The sequence below is a fragment of the Maniola hyperantus genome, chromosome 24, assembly GCF_902806685.2.
Source record: "Maniola hyperantus chromosome 24, iAphHyp1.2, whole genome shotgun sequence".
NCBI classification, from domain to species: Eukaryota; Metazoa; Arthropoda; class Insecta; order Lepidoptera; family Nymphalidae; genus Maniola; species Maniola hyperantus.
The window spans coordinates 811,164-835,957 of record NC_048559.1 but is presented as its reverse complement, the minus strand read 5'-3'; the positions used below and the strand labels follow the sequence as shown (position 1 = coordinate 835,957).

Genomic DNA, 24,794 nt, shown 5'->3' with positions numbered 1-24,794 from the left:
ATTAATTTTGTTCTACCCAATCCAATTTTCTCTGAAGAAATATCTAAAAATTTATTTACTACAGACTGGGCTAATTCTTTCTGTTGAGATGATAAGTTTTCAAAAGAAGTGATGGTATGAATTTGTTTATTATCAATCGCACAAATATTGTAAAATTGAGAAGGTGCCTTAATTAATTCTAAATTATCAAAAATGCCAGGGGCTAACTGAAATGTTTTCCAAAAGTCACAGCCAAAAATAACATCCGCTATTATAGAGGGTACTACAAAAAATTTTATTATGTGAGTTACGGAATTATAAGTAATCGGAATAAACATATAACCCATACAATCAAGTTTGTCTCCATTTGCCACTGAAAATGTGGTATCAATACTGCTATGCAATTTATAACCGAATCTCAAAAAACCTTGTGCGCCTGGTTACCCAAAATTGACGCGCAAGCACCGGAATCTAGTAAACCTGTAATCTCAAAACCGTCAACAAAAACCTTTAAATGTGGCCTAAAGTCTCGTTTATCCACTGAATACAGAACTGTGTCAGGTAAAAGGGATGTTTTGTTGTTAATGACCAAGTTATTTACTTGTGTCTCTGCACAGTTCTTACTAATTAGTTTTTTGAATTTTTGTCCGGAGCGGGTTTACTAATCGCCTTTTTACTACAACTTGGACATGTCTTTACTGTAAAGTTCTGACGTCCACACGAAAAACATCTAATAAATTTCGGAACTGTCCTGCAAAATTTAAAGGAATGGTTACCCTTGCCGCACTTGTAACATAGTTGTTTATTTGTTTTCGTAAATCAGTGCCTTTACTTGTATCAACCTTAGGTGCAGGTGTGACTGAAAGTGTGTTTATCTGTTTTGTCACTTGTTTGTAAGCAAACTCTGAACTTAAAGTTGCCTTACTGTTAGTAGGCTCAGAAAATAAGGCGGAACGCTGCCTCGCAGCCTCTAGTTTGCGACACTTTTCCTTCAACATTGCGACAGACTTAATGTCAACAAGAGCTAATTGTTCTGAGTAAAAAGGGCGAATATTATGTAATAAAATTTGTAACTTTTGTTCTTCGGAAAGTGGTGTTGACAACCTTGAAAACATGCAAAACATTACAGCGAAATAGATAGACACAGGTTCTTCAGAGCCTTGTGTTCTTGCTCGAATTTCACCTAGCAACCTGTAGTCATAATCTACTGCATCAAATTCCTCTAAAAATAAAGTTTTCAATTCTGACCAAGACGAAACTTGACATTTGTTGCCTCTGTACCATAACAATGCTCGGCCTGTAAAAAGATGAAATGCAGAAACAAATAATTTTCCATCTGAAACGCCATAAGATCTTTTATATTCCTCAACGCGTTCGATGAAACTGCGCGGATCACCCTGTCCGTTGAAATTTAACTTCCACTTGGCAACATTTTTATCACCAGTGCAGTCAACGGCGGTACTCTCGGAATCCAGTGATTCGTCGTGAGACGACTCATTGTCAGCATCTAATCTGGAAATCAAACTCTGCAACTTTGTATGTAATTCACTCTTCCTACTTATTAAGCTGAGTTCGGAACACTGTATTCTCAAAATTCTAAAGTACAAATGTGAAGCTAAAGCTTTAGACCTACAGAGGGCATGTCTATCTTTAGTGTCAGAACACTTTTTTAATAAATCTTCTAAGTCTTGAAGTTTTTTAGTAATAACCCCTAACTCACTTTCAGAAGAGAAATCTGTCTCTAAAATTGATTCAGAAGGAATTTCCTGAATTAATTGTTTTAACTGTTTCTTTAAACCTAGCACTGTAGGTGCTGGAGTTTCGGAACGAATGGATACCTCATAACACAATTCGTCCTTCAAAAGTGAATGAAACTGGGCAAAAGTCTGTTCCATTGTGTTAAGTCCAAACACATTTAACAAAATATCGAGCTTGTGTAACTGTCTATGTTTAGCCTTATACAAATTGGTTAAACACAAACACAAAAGAAGTTATTTAAACTATTAAATATACACAAGCAAAATACACAACAAAAAACAATATTCTTAAGTCTATCCTAACTATTTTATCAATTATGTTCCTATTCCAAAATATCGTTAATAATACAAGCACATATTATTACTATAGTAAACAAAATATAACAAAATAAACTTCCCAAAATTGAATAAATGATTGTAAGGTGCAGTATCACCTTTATGAGTACACAGTGTGTTACAACCTTTACAATTACAAAAGTAAACAGGCAACAAAGTTGCAATGAACTCTGACTAGCATATTATCTTTCAAAAAAAAAACAAAGAGATTGTGCAATGGTTTGATGGCTGTTACTTTACACTTTTAACACATAACCTAAAATACAACAAAATCTGTTTCTAAATGTCACTTTAAACTACCAGCATTCAATTAAACTTAACATGTTTTGTGTGTGAAGTAGCTTTTATCATAACCTTAACACAGCTCTAAACAAAATTTCAACAAAATAATGAAGTATCAAGTCACTGAAAAAAATTGTTCATAACTTCATACTTGAACTTAATGTAATCTCTGAATATAGTTTATATATTTAGTTTCACAAGTTGTAACTCTTAGTATTTATAACTGTATGTGTGTAACTAGTTAACGGCACATAGCGTTTCAAAACTTTAATTATACTAAGTTACCGGAAATTTCAAACATAAGATGTACTTACTATTGAAAGCAATACCCAACAACAACTCAGTTAAGCAATGTTTATTACTAAACTGAAGGCAAACATTCACTTATACACCTCCAAGGTAAGTCAAATAACATAATTGAACGGCATAAACACCATTTATAATGTGTTAATTAAATAAGAAAAAACCACTGTTGGACTATACTCAGAAAATTACTTAAACTATCAAACAAAATTTCTAACTATTAGTTATTATTTAGTTAGTTAACCATAAAAAACAGCTTAGTGCTCTTTGCAATGTGTCACTACTTAGAAAATTGTACAATCAGCGGAGTACATTTCATAAAATTCACAAAATTTCTCAAAATATACTGAAATAACTATATAAAAAAACGTTCGGGCGCCATTTGTAAGGGTGGTAAATTGAGCGGAATAGAAATATACCCGGATACGGAATAATCTACCACCTTACAAAGATTAGAGGAAAATAATAATTTACTTTACTTGATCTATCTACCTAGTAAAGAATAGAAGCTAGCCGTCGACTCCCTTGTAATGTATATGAGGTGTTATAAATGAAATTTGCTAGATGTTAGGCAAAATTGTTTTTAATGTAACTTTTACCGGGGTCGCTTAATACATAAGGATGGCTAATAATGCTTAGTTATTCTAGCTTAATGCCAAGACTTAATTTAGATACATTAGAATGCCTTAGGTAGATAGTACATAAAATCTATATTTTAAATTTAAGATGCCATTGGCATGGAATAGACAATGACACAGTAAAATTCATAAAATTGTTTCAAAATAAAAGCTCAGTAGTAAAGACAGGGTTCTTACTGTACACATACACTAAGAAGGTTCACTAAACTGTTGCAGGATACAAACATTGCTTACTTGTAGGTGCGAAGACTGCAAGGTAGCTGGACGGCATCGGCCAAGATCCAAAACTCAATTTATTTGATTCTTCACAACCGAAATGTTTCATTACAAAGATTTTCACCAAGTCTTATCCATAGAAATTAAGTTGCCTACGTGAATGTGCAAAAGAAATAAATACGAAAACGGAAAACTAAAACGTAAACGTAAAACTAAAACGGAAAACTGAAGCTAAACGTAAAACGTAAACGTAAACCCTGTAACAAAGAAAAACAAGATTATAATTTGTGCTGTTGTGAAAATTTCGACACGTGGAATTTTCCCGATCAAACACAACTCACCTATTGAACTCCTGGCCACCAATGGTTTTCAGAAGTCCACCCACAACCCATTATCCTCATTTATTTGGGAAGATAAAATAACTGGAACTGGAATGAAATCATAAAATTAGGATTTTCTCTAACCAAACCGCCATTTTGTCGAATCCACATTACTTGATTTTTCACTCACCATAATTGATGAAACATTGAAATACGTTAGGATGACTAAAATTTATTACTATTGTATTTTCCCAGGCGAAGCCATGGGCGAAAAAGAATGAGATTTTCCTGGAACGAAAAAAATTCGTCTTCACATGTTGACTCCAGGAAAATTCTAAATCTCACCTATCGGTGTTGCCAGACGCAACCCGAGTGTGGCCGCTCAGTTAGTTTGATCATGAAGCCAATTCATTTTTGAATATTTGCGGAACCTAAGGATATATTATAAGAACCGTTTTGTTAATGACTTAACAATAAACAAATGATATTATGGTTTTATTTAATTATTTTGTTTTATTTTTACGACAATTGACAACGAAGCAAACGCCATCTATTGTGGCTCGAATGAACTCTGAACAATCGACCCACGCGTAGTTCTGCACCTTGATGCTAGGTGGCACCAACATACTTTGAACAAAATAGATTTTAATTAAAAGCGAGACGCCAATTAGTAGTTCAAAATTTACAACGTCACAAGGTACCTAAGTAGATAGGCTGGTAAGTTAATGCAAAACAATTTTTGATGCATTACATTACCCGAAAAATGTTACTTCTTCTTGAGTAGTCGGGTAAAAAAAGCTCTAAACTGTATTCTAAGGAAATGTCATAAAAGTTAACTACAATACCTAATCTCATGGTAAAACTAGTTTTTAGGGTTCCGTACCTCAAAAGGAAAAACGGAACCCTATAAGGATCACTTTGTTGTCTGTCTCTCAAGAAACGTACAGGGTAGGTACTTCCCGTTGACCTAGAATCATGAAATTTGGCAGATAGGTAGTTCTTGTAGCAGACATTCGGGGGAAAAATCTGAAAACCGTGAATTTAGGGTTACATCACACAAAAAAATTTAAATGGTGGTCATGAACTAATAATTAGTATATTCAATTTTCGAAGTAAGATAACTATATCAAGTGGGGTATCATATTATGAAAGGTTTGTGCATTGTAGAACAGATTTTTATTTATTTTATGCATCATAGTTTTTGAATTATCGTGCAAAATGTTGAAAAAATGCGACTGTTGTACGGAACCCTCGTTGCGCGAGCCTGATTCGTACTTGGCCGGTTTTTTTATCCTTGGCTTAACTTTAACGAGTAGAACCTTGAACTCTAACCCGAAATTATCTACCTACTTGAGCCTCGGTTACTGAAACTACTAACTGCTTAGAACTTAGATTATATATAAATAAATCTAAATATATAAAAGGAAAAACTGACTGGCTGACTGACTAACTGATCTACCAACGCACAGCTCAAACTACTGGACGGATCGGGCTGAAATTTGGCATGCAGTACCCGTAGTACAAGATTTTACGTCTCACCAAACCAAACCAAATTCGAGAGTCGAAATACTTCCGCGTTACAGTAAACTGGATCTTAAATGCCTTGTTTTAAAGCTCAAGTTTGTTTGTACACTTCTACAACCAGCGCTCCAAGCGGAAACATTGCGAAATTAAAATCAGTGGCATTGAATATTTGACTTCAATTCAAGGCTGTTTAGGTCCATTTTACTGTAACGCGGAAGTATTTCGACTCTCGAATTTGGTTTGGTTTGGTGAGACGTAAAATCTTGTACTACGGGTACAGATAGCTATGTCGTAGACATCCGCTAAAAGATTTTTATAAAATCAACCCCTAAGGGGTAAAATAGGGGATTGAAATTTGTGCAGTCCACGCGGACGAAGCGAGCGTACGCTTTTTAACAAGATTAACAAAAGTCGTTTACGTATTTAATCGAATTCTATAATTAAGGACTGAATCAGGTAAACGTAGAAGGCGCGGAACGCCCTTTAGAAGGCTGTTTCCGGGCAGACATAATTTGTGTACGTACCTTACCTTCAAGGCAAGAGTAAAATATCAATACATATTTATAAGTATAGGTTTTATTTTTTTTATTTTTTATTTTTTAAGAATATTAGCCATGTTAAATGACTAATAGTCCCCTTTCCTCTCCAACTAAGCGTCAGGCTTGTGCTAGGAGTAGGTACGACAATAGTGCAACGGGCGGGGTTTGAACCGTCGACCTTTCGGTTTTCAGTCCACTCCTATACCGGTTGAGCTATTGAGGCTTTATCGCATGATTATTGCTTCACTATGGGCCTCATAAAAAGCTCAGTCACTCAACGGGCGATGGAGAGAGCTATGGTTGGAGTTCTACAATACAGAAATGAGGGGATCCGATGGGGAACCAGAGTAACTGACATTTAAAAAAAAAAATTCAGATCGGTACAAGTTAGCCCTTGACTGCAATTTCACCTGATGGTAAGTGACGATGCAGTCTAAGGTGGGTGCGGGCTAACCTGGAAGGAGCATGGCAGTTTTTATTAAACCCATATACCTTTGGTTTCTACACGGCATCGTACCGGAACGCTAAATCGCTTGGCGGCACGGCTTTGCCGGTAGGGTGGTAACTAGCCACGGCCGAGACCTCCCATCAGACCAGACCAGAAATTTAGAAATTATAAAATTCCAAATCCCTGCCAGGAATCGAACCCGGAACCCGGAACGGAGTAATAAGACAGCAGCGCAGTGGTACGCCAGGGAGGTCGTCATTGCTCATAGTTGGAAAAACCGATAGACATTTTTTTTTTCAAAGTTTTTTTTTTTTTTTTGAATTTTTAAAAACTGAAATCCAGGTGTACAAAATCATTGATACATTGATGTCCAACCTAGGGTGCTCTATTTTCCTGCATATTCTACCCCTTTGCCTGGTTTTGAGCATCCGATTTTTTGAGTCTATCAGCTCTTAAAATATCTGCGATAACGATGTCTATTTTTCAGTCATTTCACTTTTTGGGCGGCTGCGAAATTTAGCTTTACAATTTTGTAGAGACATCTGTTATTATACCGATGTGTACCTATTTTTATTTTTGTGTGTGTGTGATTTTGTATTTTTAATGCTATAGGGTCATACTACCTGGCAGGTTCTTTTGCAACTTCTACACATGATTCAAGCAATGTTTCTGAGCTTACAGCACAAGCTTTACGAAAAGCTCTCATTCTCGAAAAACGTTAACTACAAAGAAGAGCTTCTTGGTCATACCTACCAGGCTGTCATAACTTTTCAGAGATGCCTTATTAATCGTGCGAGTGCGTAAGCCTAGCCCAACAATTAAACAATGGAAGAATGTCTGTGGCAATGTAAAAACCCAGCAAGTTCACTTTGGAGTTGCCGAAACGGCTTGCGTCATCACATTCAGCATTGCGAGCAGGACAAGCCGTCGAGACAGCCGCCTTTGCCTCGACTGTCCATTGAAAAAAAAAAGAAACAGCTTGACTGCTTGAAACAGAACGTAGACCAGTCCGCAGTCCGCAGCGAACCGCGTGTTGATACGCACGTCAATTTAAATTCGAGCGCGGTTAAAAATCGCGCGACTTAATTAGAAAGTTTTTTCAATTCGATTTTCGCAACGACTTTAAGAAAACAAAAATCGCGCACGCGTGTGTGTTTTTAGTGTTTTTTTTTCCTGTGTGTTTGTGTTAAGTGTGTGTATTGGAGGGAGACATACAATGCTAATAACGTAAGTTGGTCTAGACGTGATTATCCTAGTAAATAGTAATTAATGGATTGAAGTTTAGTTTTTACGGTCTATTGCATGCTGTTGTGGAATGGTTAGTTAAGATTGCGTTCTAGTAAGCAACAGCTGTTCAAAGCTCCCTCTCCCTTTCTCTTACAAGAGATTACTCTTGTAGGAGAGAGATAGAGCTAAGACTAAGAAATCCTAGAATTTTCCGTGGATACGATAAGCAGGAAAATTATAGTTCAGTAACGGTTTTTTCTTTTATCAATAAAGCTCCGTTCTTTAATTTTCTTATCCTATATGAGAATAATCGAAGATTTATAAATCTCACATTATTTAGACTTTAGATAGCTAGGTTGAAAACCTAGGACCAAAGCCTCAATAGCTCAACGGTGAATCCCAATACCCCACCCGTTGCACTATTGTCATACCTACTCCAAACACCAGCTTTTCGCTTAGTTGGAGGGGAAAGGGGATTATAAGTCATGATTAACATGGTTATTCTTTAAGTAAAAGAACCATTTTCTTATGAGTGTGCAGGAAAATATGGTCCCCTTTAAATATTTTCCTTATTCGTAAATCGAATAAGACGAAATATAATGAAGATGAATGTAATGCCACTTCTTAATAACTAACAGATAAGAAAATTATTCTCTTATCTGTTAAATAATATCTCAAATATTTAATATCTCTATTCGTAGGTATAATTAATTAACACTGCTTCGGGAAAATTCTTTTGAAATGTTGATGTTGATGGAAATCAGTAGCTACCCTTATTATAAATGCGAAAGTGTGTTTGTTTATTGGTTTGTCCTTCAATCACGTAGCAACGGTACAACGGATTGACGTGATTTTTTTGGTATAGATAAAGACCTGGAGAGTGACATAGGCTACTTTTTATCTCGGGAAATCAAAGAGTTCCCACGGGATTTTTTGAAACTCAACTCCCTAAGGGGTGAAATGGGTGTTTGAATTTTCTAGATGAATGACTAAAATTCTAGATGAATATTTAAAAAACTATCAGCAATAAAGTCTTCTCTACATAGTATAAAATAAAGTCGCTTCCCGCTGTCTGTATGTATGTATGTATGAACGCGTAGATCTTTTAAACTACGCAACGAATTTTAATGCGGTTTTCACCCATAGATAGAGTGATTAAAGAGGAAGGTTTATAGCTATAGTTTAATTCTCAAAAAATTTGAGATCCCTAGAGAAATTGAAGTAATGTGAATTAGGTCGGAAAAAATCCTCTCATTTGAGAGTTTCCGAGGCAAATACACCTCAATGACACCACATTAGTATCTACATTGCACCCATGCGAAGCCGGGGCGGGTCGCTACGCTAGTAATAATATAAAAAAACTTCCTTAAGATCGTATTACATAGAATATGGCTCTGATTCAGTGCACAAACGTCTTTAAGAGCTACAGTTGCCTGACAAATGCTCTAGTCTTAACTACAGGTTGTGACTTACAACAATCTCGAAGTAAATTCTAGAAAATTATGAATAGTTCTATTCTTGGGCAATTTTTTTTTTTTTTTTTTTTTTTTAATAGATATAGCGAGCAAGCGAGCAGGCGGGTCACCTGATGTTAAGTGATTACCGCCGCCCATGAACATTTGCAGCACCAGAGGAGCCGCCGATGCGGTGCCGGCCTTTTAGGAATTTGTTGGTCCGCCCCTTGAATAACCCCATGTTATAATCTAGTGGGAACACCGCCGATTTTGAAAAACGTTTCGACTAACTCGGTAGATTGTATGACCATTACTTACAATTTACAACACTGTAAGCTTCATCAGCTGTTCATGAGCTGTGATAGCCTAGTGGTTAGGACGTCCGCCTTCTAATCGAAGGTCAGGGGTTCGATCCCGGCCACGCACCTCTTTTCGGAGTTACTTGCGTTTTAAGTAATTAAATACCACTTGCTTTAACGATGTAAAACATAGTGAGGAAACCTGCTTGCCTGAGGAAATGTTCTCAAAGGTGTGTGAAGTCAGTCAATCCGCACTTGGGCAGCGTGGTAGACTTCCCAAAACCCTTTTCACTTTGAAAGTAGACCCGTGATCTATGAAACTACCGAAATTAGTATGACATTGGATATCATGATTCTATCAACCGCTAGACTCCACTGCTGGACATAGGTCTCCTCTCCTGTAGGCACTTCGATACGCCACGGTCTTCTGATTTTTCAATTTTCGCGCTTTCAAATCTAATTTAACTTGGAATTAAGATCAAGATCAATTTCGCTGATATTTCACAGGTGATTTTTCACGGAAAATGAATTTTCACACTTATGATTGCTGTACGAAAATTTATTTTCCGTGAAACTAACTGTTTCCCCTTTCTAACATGCAGCGATGCGAGTGTTCTCGCTCACGCGCTCTTTACCATCAACGATCGGGTCGAAGACTGTGCAAATCGTATTAAATGTAATAATTTTAAAAGTTTGTGAGGTTTTGTTTTGCGATTTTTCAGAGGCTACTATAGAAATGATCCTATGAAGTAAGGTGTTGATGAACCCATCGCTCGGCTCACTACAGAGCACGGATCTACTCTCAGAGTGAGGATTATAGCCATAGTCTTCATTGGCAGACTTCACACACCTTTATGAACACTATAGAGAACTTTCAGAAGTGCAGGTTTCCGCACAATGTTTTCCTTCACCGTTAAAGCAGAATCTTCGCCACTATTGGATACCTAAGACGGTTGAAAAATCTTCTGCCAATAAAAACTAAGATTACGTTAGCTAACACACTTTTGTTGCCAATATTAGACTACGGTGACTCTTGTTATCCGGACCTGACACAAGAACTTTTAAACAAGCTGGAGAGACTACAAAACATGTGTATTCGCTTCATCTTCGGCCTACGAAAATACGATCATGTATCAGAGTTCCGTGCTAAACTAAAGTGGCTGCCAGTATCTCGGCGGAGGGAGATGCACGCTTTGTCGCTCCTATATCGTATTCTGTACTACCCTCAAACACCATCATACTTAAAAGAACGGTTTTCCTATCTTGGTGAGAACAATCAGTTCTCTCTCCGCTCCAGCACCGACAATAAGCTTATGACTCCACACAGCTGCACGGTATACTATGGTAACTCTTTCACCACTAACAGTGTCAAACTCTGGAATTCTCTCCCAGCTGAAATACGTCAGGCGAAATCCTTAAACTCCTTCAAAAATCGTTTGAAGAACTATTATTTATCTATGTAAATAAATCTATGATTCCTTTCGTCAAAGGTTGCCTGAAAGAGATCGCTTTAGCGATAAGGCCGCCTTTGCATGCTACAGCTATTAGATTAAGATCCTGTATTGTGTTTTTTCAATGTTTTTTTTGTTGTGTGCAATAAAGTGTAAAATAAATAAATAAATAAATATCCTTTCTTAGCGGATGCCTACGTCATAATAGCTATCTGCTGTCTAGTAGTTTCAGCTGTGTGTTGATAGATCAGTCAGTCAGTCATTTGAAAATTCAACCCCTAAGGGGGTGAAATAGGGGTTTGAAACTTGTGTAGTCTAGTGGCTAGTCTCTAATAAATAGTTACAACTTTAATTGCGGAACCCTAAAAGTGGTACGACCCTTGATTACCCGAAGAGGCAATTAACCTTGATTATTCGAGAATTCATTTGCACTTATTGAATTGAATAAATGTTTCCAATAATTGATCCATTATAATAATGATTTTAAATCTCTTTTTTAGGTACTTATTATAAACGTGAAATATAAGTCCCGCAAATTGCTATTGCGCTGGAACCATGTCTCATTAACATCGAAATGACGTCATTTTGAAGTCAGCCAAAATAAAAATATACCATCAGCTCGAAACTTTATGCGGCCACGCGCATTAGCAATTTGCGTATTAACTAAATAACTTATGGTAGGTATAAAAAAGCTGTCTAGTGGTTGGGACGTCCGCCTTCTAATTGGTGGTCGTTAGTTCGATCCCGGAATATGCACTTCTAACTTTTCGGAGTTATGTGCGTTTTAAGTAATTAAACATCACTTGTTTTAACGGTGAAGGTTTGAGTTGTGCGTTGATAGATCAGTCAGTCAGTCTGTCAGTCAGCTTTACCTTTTAATAGTGTATAGACATGTAGGTTGTATGTGGAAGGATCTGGGAATCTACCCCATTATTATCCCAAGAGAACTCCTTCCATTGTGTGATTAATGGAAAGGAGTCACGACCAACAGCAATGAGGAATACGACTACAAAAAGAAAGATGTCCACTGCTGGACAAAGGTCTCTTGTAGAGACTTCCCACGCCACGGTCATGCAGCGGCTCCCTGCGCTCGTTTGATGTCGTCTATCCACCTATAAAGGCTTCAATCAATCAGCCTGTTTGCGTCCACTGCTGGACATAGGCCATCCCAAGAGCACGCCACCACACACGATCCTCCGCCTTCCTCATCCACCCAGTTCCCGCTACCTTCTTAAGGTCGTCAGTCCAGCGGGCTGGAGGTCGTCCCACACTGCGCTTTCCGATACGCGGTCTCCACTCCAGAACACGTCTGCCCCAGCAGTATAAAGGCTCATTATGATCAACCCATGGAAGCTGTGATAGCCTAGTGGTTAGGACGTCCGCCTTCTAAAGCAGGTTGGGGGTTCGATCCCGGGCACGCAGCGCTAACTTTTCGGAGTTATGTGCGTTTTAATTAATTAAATATCACTTGCTTTAACGGTGAAGGAAAACATCGTGAGGAAACCTGCACGCTTGAGAGTTCTCCATAATGTTCTCAAAGGTGTGTGAAGTCTACCAATCCGCACATGGGCTGGCCAGCGTGGTAGACTATGGCCAAAACCCTTCTCACTCTGAGAGGAGACCCGTGTACCCCCTCTGTAGTGAGCCGGCGATTGGTTGATCCTGGGTATAAAGGCTTATATGGCCGGAATAAACAAATAAAATTTTTCATTGTACACGTAACAATTTTAGCACCTTGTCGTATTGCCAATCAGCGCAACAGGTTAGAAATGTGAATATATTTGCTATAACAAGTTCGGTGTGACATGGTTCCGTTATATAAATACATATCAATGCTTGCAGCCATTGAAGCGTAACAATATACGTCGGTATTTATAGTCTCACATATATTTACTAGCGACTGCCCGCGGCTTGGCTCGGACCAGTGGTTTAGGCTGTGCGTTGATATATATAAATTAGTCAGTCAGTCAGTAAGTCAGGACTTTAAATTTTATATAATAGATTAATTTTTTTTTATTTACAAACATATTTAAAATATTTATAGTTTATATCTATGTGACTTATCTAATATATATATAAAAGGAGAAGGTGACTGACTGACTGACTGACTGACTGACTGACTGACTACTGGACGGATCAGGCTGAAATTTGGCATGCAGATAGCTATTATGACGTAGGCATCCGCTAAGAAAGAATTTTTGAAAATTCAACTCCTAAGGGGGTTAAATAGGGGTTTGAAATTTTGTAGTCCACGCGGACGAAGTCGCGAGCATAAGCTAGTTACTATATAAATCATGACCGCGTGGAATGGTGCCAAGAATACTGGCTGCATTTCCGCGCTGGACAGCCAGGCTGATCCGTTGCGCAAAAAATGAGCCAGCCCTTCTGTCACCAGATGAGGCTATTAATCGCGGTGAAATGTCTCTTAATTTTTTTTTAGCACTAAGACTCCATGGCCCCAGGGTCTCCACGGCAAACGGCACAAAAATGTAACTCTCTATAAGAGAGGCATACTTGCGCCGCTTGCCGTTTTCAGCTGTTTCTGCTGCGGCTCCCGGTCTTGATGCTGTCTTCCTGATATGACACGGGGCCAATGTGTCAACGCAAGTTGCGTCCCACATTAGCGCCCGTCCCCGTTCCCAGGGAACCAGCGTCAATACATCAGATATATTGACAATTTGGTTTAAAAATAAAATTATACATTGACGATATAACCAATAATAATTTAAGCAAGCGCAGTGTGACGACCTCCAGCACGATGGACCGACGATATAAAGAGGCTAGTGGGAAGTGGCTGGATGAGGAAGGCTGAGGACCGCGTGTGGTGGCGCTCTTTAGGGAACGCCTATGTCCAACAGTGGACAGTGGCTGATGATGATGATGATTGATGAATAATAATTTATTCATTGCGACGCCGACGTCAAAAAAAACGCCAGAAACAATTGACATATCCAATTTGGACAAGACCAGAGAAGGTCAGAGAATACTGCCTACTACCGGCCTTGGCTTCTCGCAGATACCTGAGGTTCAAGGGTTAACAGGCAAATGACCTTAAATTGTAATAATTATGGTCACCAAAAACCGCTTTGACTCGCATAAATTATTCTTTAAGCACTGCAATTTTGTAACATTTGCGAAATGACGCTTCTTTTTTAGGGTTCCGTATCTCTAAAGGAAAAATTCTATTACAATGCAAAGGATTATTGAAATGATAAGAAAGCTTGAGAATGAGTTGCTTAACAGCTTTATGATAGTTCTAATAAGTTTAAGAGTTTTTGTAAAGTGGTGATACTAAAAATAAAAAAAATACCCAGCTGAGTTTGTTATGGGCTCTTCTCAGACTCGGACGCGTTTGGAACCCTCGTAGCTTTAGTTTTATGTTTGCGTAAAAATTATCACCACCATAATATCTTACAAATCCAATCAAAAAGTGTAATTTATTATCTATTTTGAATAAATTAGTTTATTTGATAGGATCACTTCGTTGTCTGTCGCGTCTGTCAAGACAAAGGGAATCGAAACCTATAGGGTAGGTACAGCACGCGGCCGAAAGTAATGTACATCGGCCTTTAGAATGACATTTCGGCTTTGTAGAGCGATGTCTCTATCACTATATGACGTTTTGTCGGTCTCAACGACAGGGACGACGCTCTACAAATCTCCACGCTATCTCCTTCTAAAGGTCGATGTACATTACTCTCGGCCGCGTACTGTACTTCACGTTGACCTAGAATCAAGTATCATGAACAATGTCTTATAATCATCATCATCACCAGCCGATAGACGTCCACTGCTGGACATAGGTCTCTTGTAGGGACTTCCACACGCCATGGTCCTGCACCGCCTGAATCCAGCGGCTCCCTGCGACTCGTCTGATGTCGTCCGTCCACCTAGGGGGGGGGGGGTTTTCCAAAGCTGCGCCTTCCGGTGCGAGGTCGCCATTCCAGCGCCTTGAGATCCCAACGTCTATCGTCTTAAAGGAAAAAAACCCGTGAACGTATGGTTTATCACAAAAAATGATTTGTTTTCCTGACTTAATAATTACTTTACTGTTATAAAATATTAATATCTATTTAAGTAATCTGTAAAAAATTGTAATCCTATTTGGCCTTATTTTCAGTCTGTTATTATGTAAAATTATATTGTATATATCGCTGTTCATTGCAAAAAACGAATAAAATAAAAATAAAATTTACTAAATAACGTGAACGTCATTAACTTGCAATTTTTTAACTATAGGTACTGGTTTGAGATTTCTTGTACGATGGTGCGAAACCCTTCGTGTGCGAGTCCGACTCGCACTTGACCCGTTTTTGAAATAAAGATGGCTGCATGATTGGGATTGATATCTTTGCAATTATCTTTAAAATGCAAGATTTCATTTATTCATTTCTTGATTACAATGAAATATTCAAGGGCATTATGTATTTACCTACACAAAGATGGAGAAGCTTAATCAAGCAGTGATAGCCTAGTAGTTAAGACATCGGCTTCCTATTTCGGGAGGATGAGAGTTTTTTTTTTTTTTATTCAGATAGGTACAAGTTAGCCCTTGTCTGCAATCTCACCTGATGGTAAGTGATGATGCAGTCTAAGATGATAGCGGGCTAACCTGGAAGGGGTATGGCAGTTTTTATTAAACCCATACCCCTTTGGTTTCTACACGGCATCGTACCGGAACGCTAAATCGCTTGGCGGCACGGCTTTGCCGGTAGGGTGGTAACTAGCCACGGCCGAAGCCTCCCACCAAACCAGACCAGAAATTTAGAAATTATAAAATTCCAAAACCCCTGCCAGGAATCGAACCCGGGACCTCTCACTTTATAAGACCACAGCGCTCACCACTGCGCCAGGGAGGTCGTCAAAATCGATCGTCGATCCCGGGCACGCACCTCTACCTTTTTGGACATACCGCATACGTGTGTTGTCAAAGTCAAAGTCAAAGTCAAATGATTTATTCAAAATAGGTAATAAATTACTCTTATTGATAGTCTGGTATAGTGTTAGATTTGTAAGATATAGTGGTGATAATTATAACGCAAACTTAAAACTAAAGCTACGAGGGTTCCAAACTCGCCCAGGTCTGAGAAGAGCCCACAACAAACTCAGCCGGGTAAAAGCAATTGGTTGTAAGCAATTAAATATCACTTGCTTTAACGGCGAAGGAAAACAACATAAAGAAACCTGCATGTCTGAGAGTTTTCCATAATGCAATGTTCTCAAAGGTGTGTAATCATCATCATCATTATCATCATCAACGAAAAGACGTCCATTGCCGCACATAGGTCTCTTGTAGGGGGTTCCACACGCTACAGTATTGCGCCGCCGCCATCTTCCAACGCTGCGCCTTCCGGTGCGAGGACCCCAACATCTATCGGTTGTACGAACTATGTGCCCTGCCAATTGCCACTTCAGCTTCGCAACCCGTTGAGCTATGTCGGTTACTCTAGTTCTCCTACGGAACTCCTCATTTCCTCATTGATCACGTAGAGAAACTCCGCACATAGCTCTCTCCATCGCCCGCTGAGCCCGCGTTTTTCACCGCCTGAATCCAGAATAGATGCTCCCTGCGACTCTACCAATGGCGCTGCGCTTTCCAGTGCGAGGTGGCCTTTCTAGCACCCTGGGATCTGTTTTTCGAATTACGTGCCCTGCCCATTGCCACTTCAGTACGCTTAGTACGAGATTTAATGTCTCACCAACGTTGATAGTATTCGAGTGTCGAAACACTTCCGGGTTATAGTAAACTGGATCTTAGCTGCCTTGTTTTTAAGCTCAAGTTTGTCTACACATCTACAGCCAGCGCTCCAAGCGGAAACATTGCGAAATTAAAACCAGTGGCATTGAATTTTAGACTTCAATTCAAGGCTCTGTTTAGTGCAACCGCACTCAACCAGCCGGCGCGGCGGCGGGAGGCGCGGGGTGCCCGCGCGACATCTGCCTTCGACGGAAGAAGATGGCATTCGCGGTGCAACGGGCGAACACGCCACATACAGCTTATAAAGTTAATTAATGATTACAAATATACCAGTGCCTCGATTACAGTCGTTTTCATAAACACACCACCATTTTTGGTCCTTCGAACCGGATCTGAACCAGTGACCTATGGATTCAGGTCCATTTTACTTTGACATTTGTTTCGACTCTCGAATTCTAGCAGCGCGTTGGTGAAACGTAAAATCTTATAGGTACTAACCCTCTAACAAATAAACCTGGAATAGCGGTGGAATAGTTATACTCTGTTTTGTCTTTTGCCTTCAAATGTCAAATTACTGATGACAGAGAAAGACAAAACAGAACTATTCCACCGCTATTCCAGGTTTATTTGTTAGAGGGTAAGCGTACAGCTATCACGTAGCACAAATTTTATACGTCACGATATATTATGATCGTAACAATATGTCTATGGTATAATGTCATTGGATAAATCATAGGAAACGCCCACACTCGCTAAATAATGCGGTTTGAGTTTAAATATTGTACAGTATCAATCAAATAATTAGGCAAGTCAACCTTGCACGTTTCAATACATATTTACTTACGTTTAGATTAACTATACAACCACGTAGACGTGTGATTCATTTGGGATTTTTCACGTTTGCTCATTGAATTAGTAGCTTCTGGATTTCTTATTCTATTTAATTTGTATGTGTGTAATAAATATAACACACATCCTTTAAATGTTGTGTAGAAGCGGGCGTTACTTTGCGGAAATCCATTACATACAATGAACTAAGGGCCGGTTGTTTCAACAAACTTTGACGGACACGTAACCTTTAAATATGGCGCTAACGAACGTAAGTAAAGAAAAAGCGTTGATTCAGCATCTATTAGCGCTAACGTTCGTTAAAAAGTTACGTTTACGTTAACCAGTGCTGGCGCCATTGGTGATCGTCAAATCAGTTCGTAACTTCATACTTCTTACAAACGGAATATTTTATTTACAAATTATAATGGAATCAATTTAATTCAAAGCTTTTAATGCTAGTTTTTTTGAAGATTTTGTAAGAAAGAAAAAGTGTTTAAAATGCGAAGTAGCAATATTAATAACTATGTATATAATTTAATATACTTAAAATGAAATAAGAAAAGGATACGGAGAAGTAAGTTAATTTTTAGGGTTAGTTTCGCAACCAAAATAACAATGACGAACAGTTTTTTGTACAATGAAGCAACGCACTTAAATTAACAGATGTTAAAGTTCGTCTACGTCCGTTAAATTTTAACGAACGGATCTTACGAAGACCAATGGTTTGAAACAACCGGCCCTTAATCTAAATATTCTAAATATATAAAAGGAAAAGTTGACTGACTGACTGACTGATCTATCAACGTACAGCTCAAACTACTGGACATATCGGGCGGAAATATGTCATGCAATACCCGTAGTATAAGATATTACGTCACACCAAACGTTGCTAGAATTCGAGAGTCGAAACACTTCTGCGTTACAGTAAACTGGATCTTAAGTGCCTTGTTTTAAAGCTCAAGTTTGTCTACACATCTACAGCCAGCGCTCCAAGCGGAAACCTTTCGAAATTAAAATCAGTGGCATTGAATTTTTGACTTCAATTCAAGGCTCTTTAGGTCCATTTTACTTTGATGTTATTGTGTTTCGATTCTCGAATTCTAGCAACGTTTGGTGAGACGTAAAATCTTATACTACGGGTACAGATAGCTAATATGACGTAGGCATCCGCTAAGAAAGGATTTTTGAAATTTCAACCCCTAAGGGGGTAAAATAGGGGTTTGAAATGTATATAGTCCACGCGGACGAAGTCGCGAGCATAAGCTAGTTTGCTACAATCCGCTGAAACAGAACAAATCTGTATGGTGCAACATGCAGCATGCAGCATGCGACATGCACCGCCCGCTTTCCTTCTTATTCCGAGAGGAGACCCGTGCTCAATAGTGCACGGGTCACACACAGTGTAATATATATGTTTACTAGCTTATGCTCGCGACTTCGTCCGCGCGGATTACACAAATTTCAAATCCCACTTTACCCCCTTAGGGGATGAATTTTCAAAAATCCTTTCTTAACAGATATCTACGTCATAATAGGTATCTGCATGCCAAATTTCAGCTTGATCCGTTCAGTAGTTTGTATTGTAGAAACTTTGTATTATGGAATTAGGTTATAATTATTATTATTATTGCAATCTGTTTTGGATGCCAATAGGACATAAATTTAAAATTTAAATTTAAGTAGTTTGAGCTGTGCGTTGATAGATCAGTCAGTCAGTCAGTCAAACACCTTTTCCTTGTATATATTTAGATAATGAATATCACACAATAGTTAACGCTAAAACGATGTGCATATGAATTGTTATTTACCATCATTTAGTCGGGATGATGGCAAGAGACCTGATGGATTGACGCTGGTTCCCTGGGAACGGGGACGGGCGCTAATGTGGGACGCAACTTGCGTTGACACATTGGCCCCGTGTCATATCAGGGAGACAGCATCAAGACCGGGAGCCGCAGCAGAAACAGCTGAAAACGGCAAGCGGCGCAAGTATGCCTCTCTTATAGAGTTACATTTTTGTGCCGTTTGCCGTGGAGACCCTGGGGCCATGGAGTCTTAGTGCAAAAAAATTTTTACGAGACATTTCACCGCGATTAATAGCCTCATCTGGTGACAGAAGGGCTGGCTCATTTTTTGCGCAAGGGATCAGCCTGGCTGCCCAGCGCGGAAATGCAGCCAGTATTCTTGGCACCATTCCACGCGGGCATGATTTATATAGTAATTAGATAAGGCTAGCTTTAAGTTTTATTGTAATATTATACATGTAAAAACCTTTACCATCAAGTGTACGAGTGTACGGAACATTGACATAGTTATGTAAGAGAGAACGTGCTCGGTGCTCTGATCAGCCACGAGCTGCCATCTTAGATACAACTGAAAGTGTCTTTGTTACTATATTACTTACCTACTTGCAGTAGCGTGCACAGGGTTTGAAGCCAGGGTAGGCACTAGTTAAGTAGGGCCTGTTTACTGGCAGGTCATTATGAAAAATATGCATTGAGCTATTCAACTGGGGTAAGCAGTGCATTTATGCCTCTATGACCTGCACGCCACTGCCTACTTGTATTGATCTTTTTATTCTGGAAATAACAATATTATAATAATATGATATAATATTTATTTATCCAAAGAAAATGTAACATAACAAAAAATATAAAAAAGTAGATACAAAATGTTAAAAACCTGAAGGAGTGCTTAAAATACTTTAATATATCCCGAAAGGTACATGGAAGCCATTGGTTTTGCATTCAACTGCCCATATAAAAAAAGAAAAAGCTGACTGACCGACTGACTGACTGACTGATCTATCAACACACAGCTACATATAGCTGCATACATAGCTGTTATGACGTAGACATCCGCTAAGAAAGCATTTTGGAAAATTCAACCCACAAAGGGTATAATTTATAACAGTTATAAATTGTAGTCTACGCAGATTTTTAACCGACTTCAAAAAAAGGAGGATTCAATTCGTCGGAATCTTTTTTATTTTATTTTATCTATGTTCCCCGATTACTCGAAGACGCCTGGACCGATTTTGAAAATTATTTTTTTGTTTGAAAGGGTATACTTCAAAGTTGGTCCCATTTAAATTTGGTGAAGATCTGATGAACATCTTCGAAGATAGATAATGGAACTCCTCAACGGATAAAAGTAAATTGCTTGCGATCAGTGAAATAGCTTAGTAAACAGTAGATATTTAACCAGTAGGGCGATTGTCTAAAACCTGCATCAATCATTATTACAATCTCAATTGTTCCGATTGGCTGAATTTGTGCGATTCTTGTTGCAACAATGCATTGTGGCCAATAGTGAGCGAGCATTAACCAATCAGAGATGATTGCGATCGTGGCATTGTAGCTGTCAAACAACCGCGGTAGGGCCACAGACATATTTTAATGGGGCCACTAAAAGTTGTAAAATAAATAATTTTTGTAAAAAAAAATTAAAACCGACTTTTAATTTATAGTGTTGAAGTCGATTTTTATTTTTTTGGAAAATATGTTTGTCTCTTGTAACTCCGAAAAGTTAGAGGTGCGTGCCCGGGATCGAACTCCTGACCTCCGATTAGGAGGCGTACGTCTTAACTCTTAACTACTAGGCTATCACAGCTTGTTTCTATGTACAAGCAGTTGAATAAACACAAATAAATGCAATAAGTTGTTGAAGTGGTTATTTATACAAAATAACAAGTCATCTCAGTTAAAAGCAATTGCACTGACGTCACGCGCAGAAAAACAACTAGACATTATGCTTTTTTACTTTAAACAATAACCTTTAGTCATATTTATTTAAATTTTTAAGGTTCCATACGCGAAGAGCTTTACTGTGAAACAGCTGTGATAGCCCAGTGGTTAGGACGTCTGCCTCCTAATCGGAGATCGGGGGTTCGATCCCGGGCACGCAACTCTAACTTCTCGGTATTATACCTATGTGTGTTATGTAATTAATTAATATCACTTGCTTTAACGGTGAAGGAAAACATCGTGAGGAAACCTGCATGCCTGAGTCTCCATAATGTTCTCAAAAGTGTGTGAATTCTACGAATTCGCATTTGGCCAAACTCTTCTCACTCTGAGAGGAGACCCGTGCTCTGTAGTGAGCCGGCAATGGGTTGATCATGATGAAATCTTGATGAATCTATCCTATGGGTTTTTCTTAGATAAAAAGCAACGTATAAATATTACCAGAGCACTAGGAGTGTCAGCGGGGCGATCGCACGCACGTGTAAATTGCGAGGTTATAGTGTAAATTAGCCTAGTGGTTAGGACGTCCGCCTTCTAATCGGAGGTCGGGGGTTCGATCCCCGGCACGCACCTCTTAACTTTTCGGAGTTATGTGCGTTTTAAGTAATTAAATGTCACTTGCTTGAACGGTGAAGGAAAACATCGTGAGGAAACCTGCATACCTGAGAGTTCTCCATAATGTTCTCAAAGGTGTGTGAAGTCTACCAATCCGCACATGGCCAGCGTGGTAGACTATGGCCAAACCCTTCTCACTCTGAGAGGAGACCCGTGCTCTGTAGTGAGCCGGCGATGGGTTGATCATGATAGTGTAACACCATACCTACCTGCTTATAAATATTATTATCTACTGTTAGTTGATGCACGCGACATAAGACCGCGTATATCTGACATATAGGCTACTTTTTATCCCGGAAAATCAAAGAATTCCCACGGGCATCATCTAGTTTTACAATAATTTAAAATCACATTACTCTGCTACTGTTTTGAAATTGTGGGCAAAAATTTTTTTTTTTTTATAGGTTAGCTCTATAAAAAAAAAAAATTTGGTAATATTACACACAAAAAACCTAATACTACACTCGCATCGCAACTCGCAAGCTCTAGTGCCAAAAAAAAAAGATTCCGACGAATTGAGAACCTCCTCCTTTTTTTGAAGTCGGTTAAAAACATTCGCGAGACTATTTCCCATAGGAAAGACATCAACGCGCGTGCGTCACTTTTCCCAAAAATATTCGAAACTAGCTGCCCCGGCGAACTTCGTACCGCCTAACAGTAGATTATTTTTCAGGATTATTTTTTAAATTTTTCTCTCCGTAAGAACCATCCCCGTACTTCAAGGAATATTATAAAAAAAGAAATCGGTTCAGCTGTTCTCGAGATTTGCGATCAGCAACACATTTAGTGATTCATTTTTATATTATAGAAGATAGTATATTACGCGACAGTGTAATATGTACGAATTGTCAGTTTAAACGTAGCATGTTCATATTAGCTGTAACATAAAAATGCAACTCCTCAATATATCGAAGTAGGTTGCCTGCACATCGGATTGAAAGAGAGGTGATGCAAAATTATGTGGGTTAAGTAGTTAAGCAATACGATTAAGACAATAGTATGTAAGATTTCTTTATTGGTATTGTTAGCCCATAAGTAGAGTAGATCATAAGCCAGCTCTCAATAAACATCTTTCACCGTTGCCGCATTTAATTATTACCATACGGCCACAACATATCTCAACAGGTTCGAGATGGCAATCGGGGTGAGGACGCCCTGCATACCCGCACAGCTCCCGCGCTAACTTGGTGCGGGATAACACGGGTGATGTGCGGATGTGCGGGGTGTCCCCGCTTTCCTTCCTGTCGCGTTCTATACCTAGTTTGTTGTTTATCAACCACATAAAAGTTTTCTTTTAAATCTCAATCTTGAGTCTTTAAAATGACGTCATATTAACGTAAAGAACAAGAGAAGCACAAAACAGACTATTATGGAAAAACCTGGAGGAGGCCTATGCGTCAGAAGACGCGCTGATCGGAAAGAACTAAAGTGCGAGATTTAAATTATGTAACTTTTAAATGTAAATTCAGTAATAAAGGCTTTATTTATTTATTTATTTATTTTTATATTAACGTAAAAGTTCGATTGCATTACATAAAGATCACTAACCCCGTTGCATCTCGCAGGAAAATCCTGTTCATTCACTATTATGTTACTGTTTGCAGCGGGGAAACACCTAAAGACCGGGTGAAAGTAGAAAAAAGTGCAGTGATATTAAAACACTGTATTTTGCATTGCACCGCCAGCGGTGGCTTTTAATTATTACTACAGTACGCGACCGAAGGTGATGAACATCGGCCTTTTGGAATGATATTTCACCTTTGTAGAGCGTTGTCTCTGTCACTCATACTTTATTACATGTAAGTATATTTTCCCATAGCAACTCAGGAAAACACATATTGTATCACTCAGCAATCGATTAGCATTCCGCGCAAGCACGCGTGCAAGAGCTAGTATGCAAATAATGTGCAAGCAGGACCTTGCGGGAAGCGACCTCCTACGTATAAGGTGCAAGGTCTCTCTGGTTTGGTCAATCTTATACGCTATTTGCTCCAAACGGTGCGGCCTTCCACTTTTATTGGATACGATTCTTAGAAATGTAAACAAATTTAATCTATATGTAAATGTATGTGTAATAAACGCAGACTGACGGTGTTTGAGTCACAAATCAAAACAAAAATTAAGTTATGTTGATCAAGAGCCGCACTCAGAGTCGCTTATCGTTACTTAAGATTGAGTTAAAACGAGACAGATTTATGTGAGAGACGCTCTGTCTCGTTTTAACTCAACTTAAGTAACGATTAAGCGACTCTGAGTACTGCTGTATGCACTAAAAATATAAATTTAACAATGTAGGTGTAGTCCGTTGACTTATACCTTTAAATAACATTTAATTATAACATCAGTACGCTTAGTATGGTTTTACTTTTCACCAACGTTGATAGTAGGTATTTGAGGAGTCGATACACTTAAGCTTTAAAGTAAAATGGCCTTTAACTGCCTTGTTTTAATGCTCAAGTTTGTACATACATTTACAGCCAGCGCTCCAAGCGGAAACGTTGCGAAATCAAAATTAATGGTGCTGAATTTTTGACTTTAAATCAAGAACCTTTAGGTCCATTTTACTTTGACGTTATTTTGTTTGAACTCTCGAATACTATCAAAATTTGTGAGAAGTAATATCTCATACTTAGGGCACTGGTGACCCGCCTGCTCGTTTCCGCACTATCTCTATTTTAATTTACAAAAAAAATAAAAACCGACTTCAATACCTAGCCACAAACACTAAAAATTAAATAATATAAATAAATAAATAATTCTTTATTTTGTTAGTACAGATATAATGCTTAAAAAAACTATGTTAGTATATTTTGTTAGTATAATGCTTAAAAACTATGTTAGTATAAACATTTTATTTTTATTTTATTTTTACAACAGCTATCATAATAGGGCGCAAACAATTAGATTTTGGGATCACTTTCAAGCCCTCGTCCGGTCAACACTCTGCGTATTTACCGGACGAGAACTTGAATGAAATGCTGGAGAATTGGCGTATCCAGCTTTCCCGCCATCATATTCAGGATACTGTTGCAGCTCGAACGCAGCCTTGCCAGGATGGGTGACGTCCTTTTCCTTATTATGGCATAGCATATTAAAAAATAATTTAATTTTTATTTTTTTTATTTTTTTTT

At 38.5% G+C, this 24,794-nt stretch overlaps 1 protein-coding gene across 2 annotated transcripts in view; it reads left to right on the top strand.

The window, feature by feature from the left end:
• Nucleotides 1-24,794, top strand: part of snu (ABC-type transporter snustorr) — a 92,370-nt gene that overhangs the window by 19,495 nt on the left and 48,081 nt on the right. Inside the window, exon 1 of one of the 2 annotated variants that reach the window (XM_034981374.2) lies at nucleotides 7,289-7,569. The exons of the other annotated variant lie outside the window; for it this stretch is intronic. Coding sequence (XP_034837265.1) covers nucleotides 7,559-7,569 — 11 coding nt within the window. The 5' untranslated portion in view covers nucleotides 7,289-7,558. Of the gene's footprint in view, nucleotides 1-7,288; nucleotides 7,570-24,794 lie in introns of those variants that run through there. 2 annotated transcript variants of the gene reach the window in all.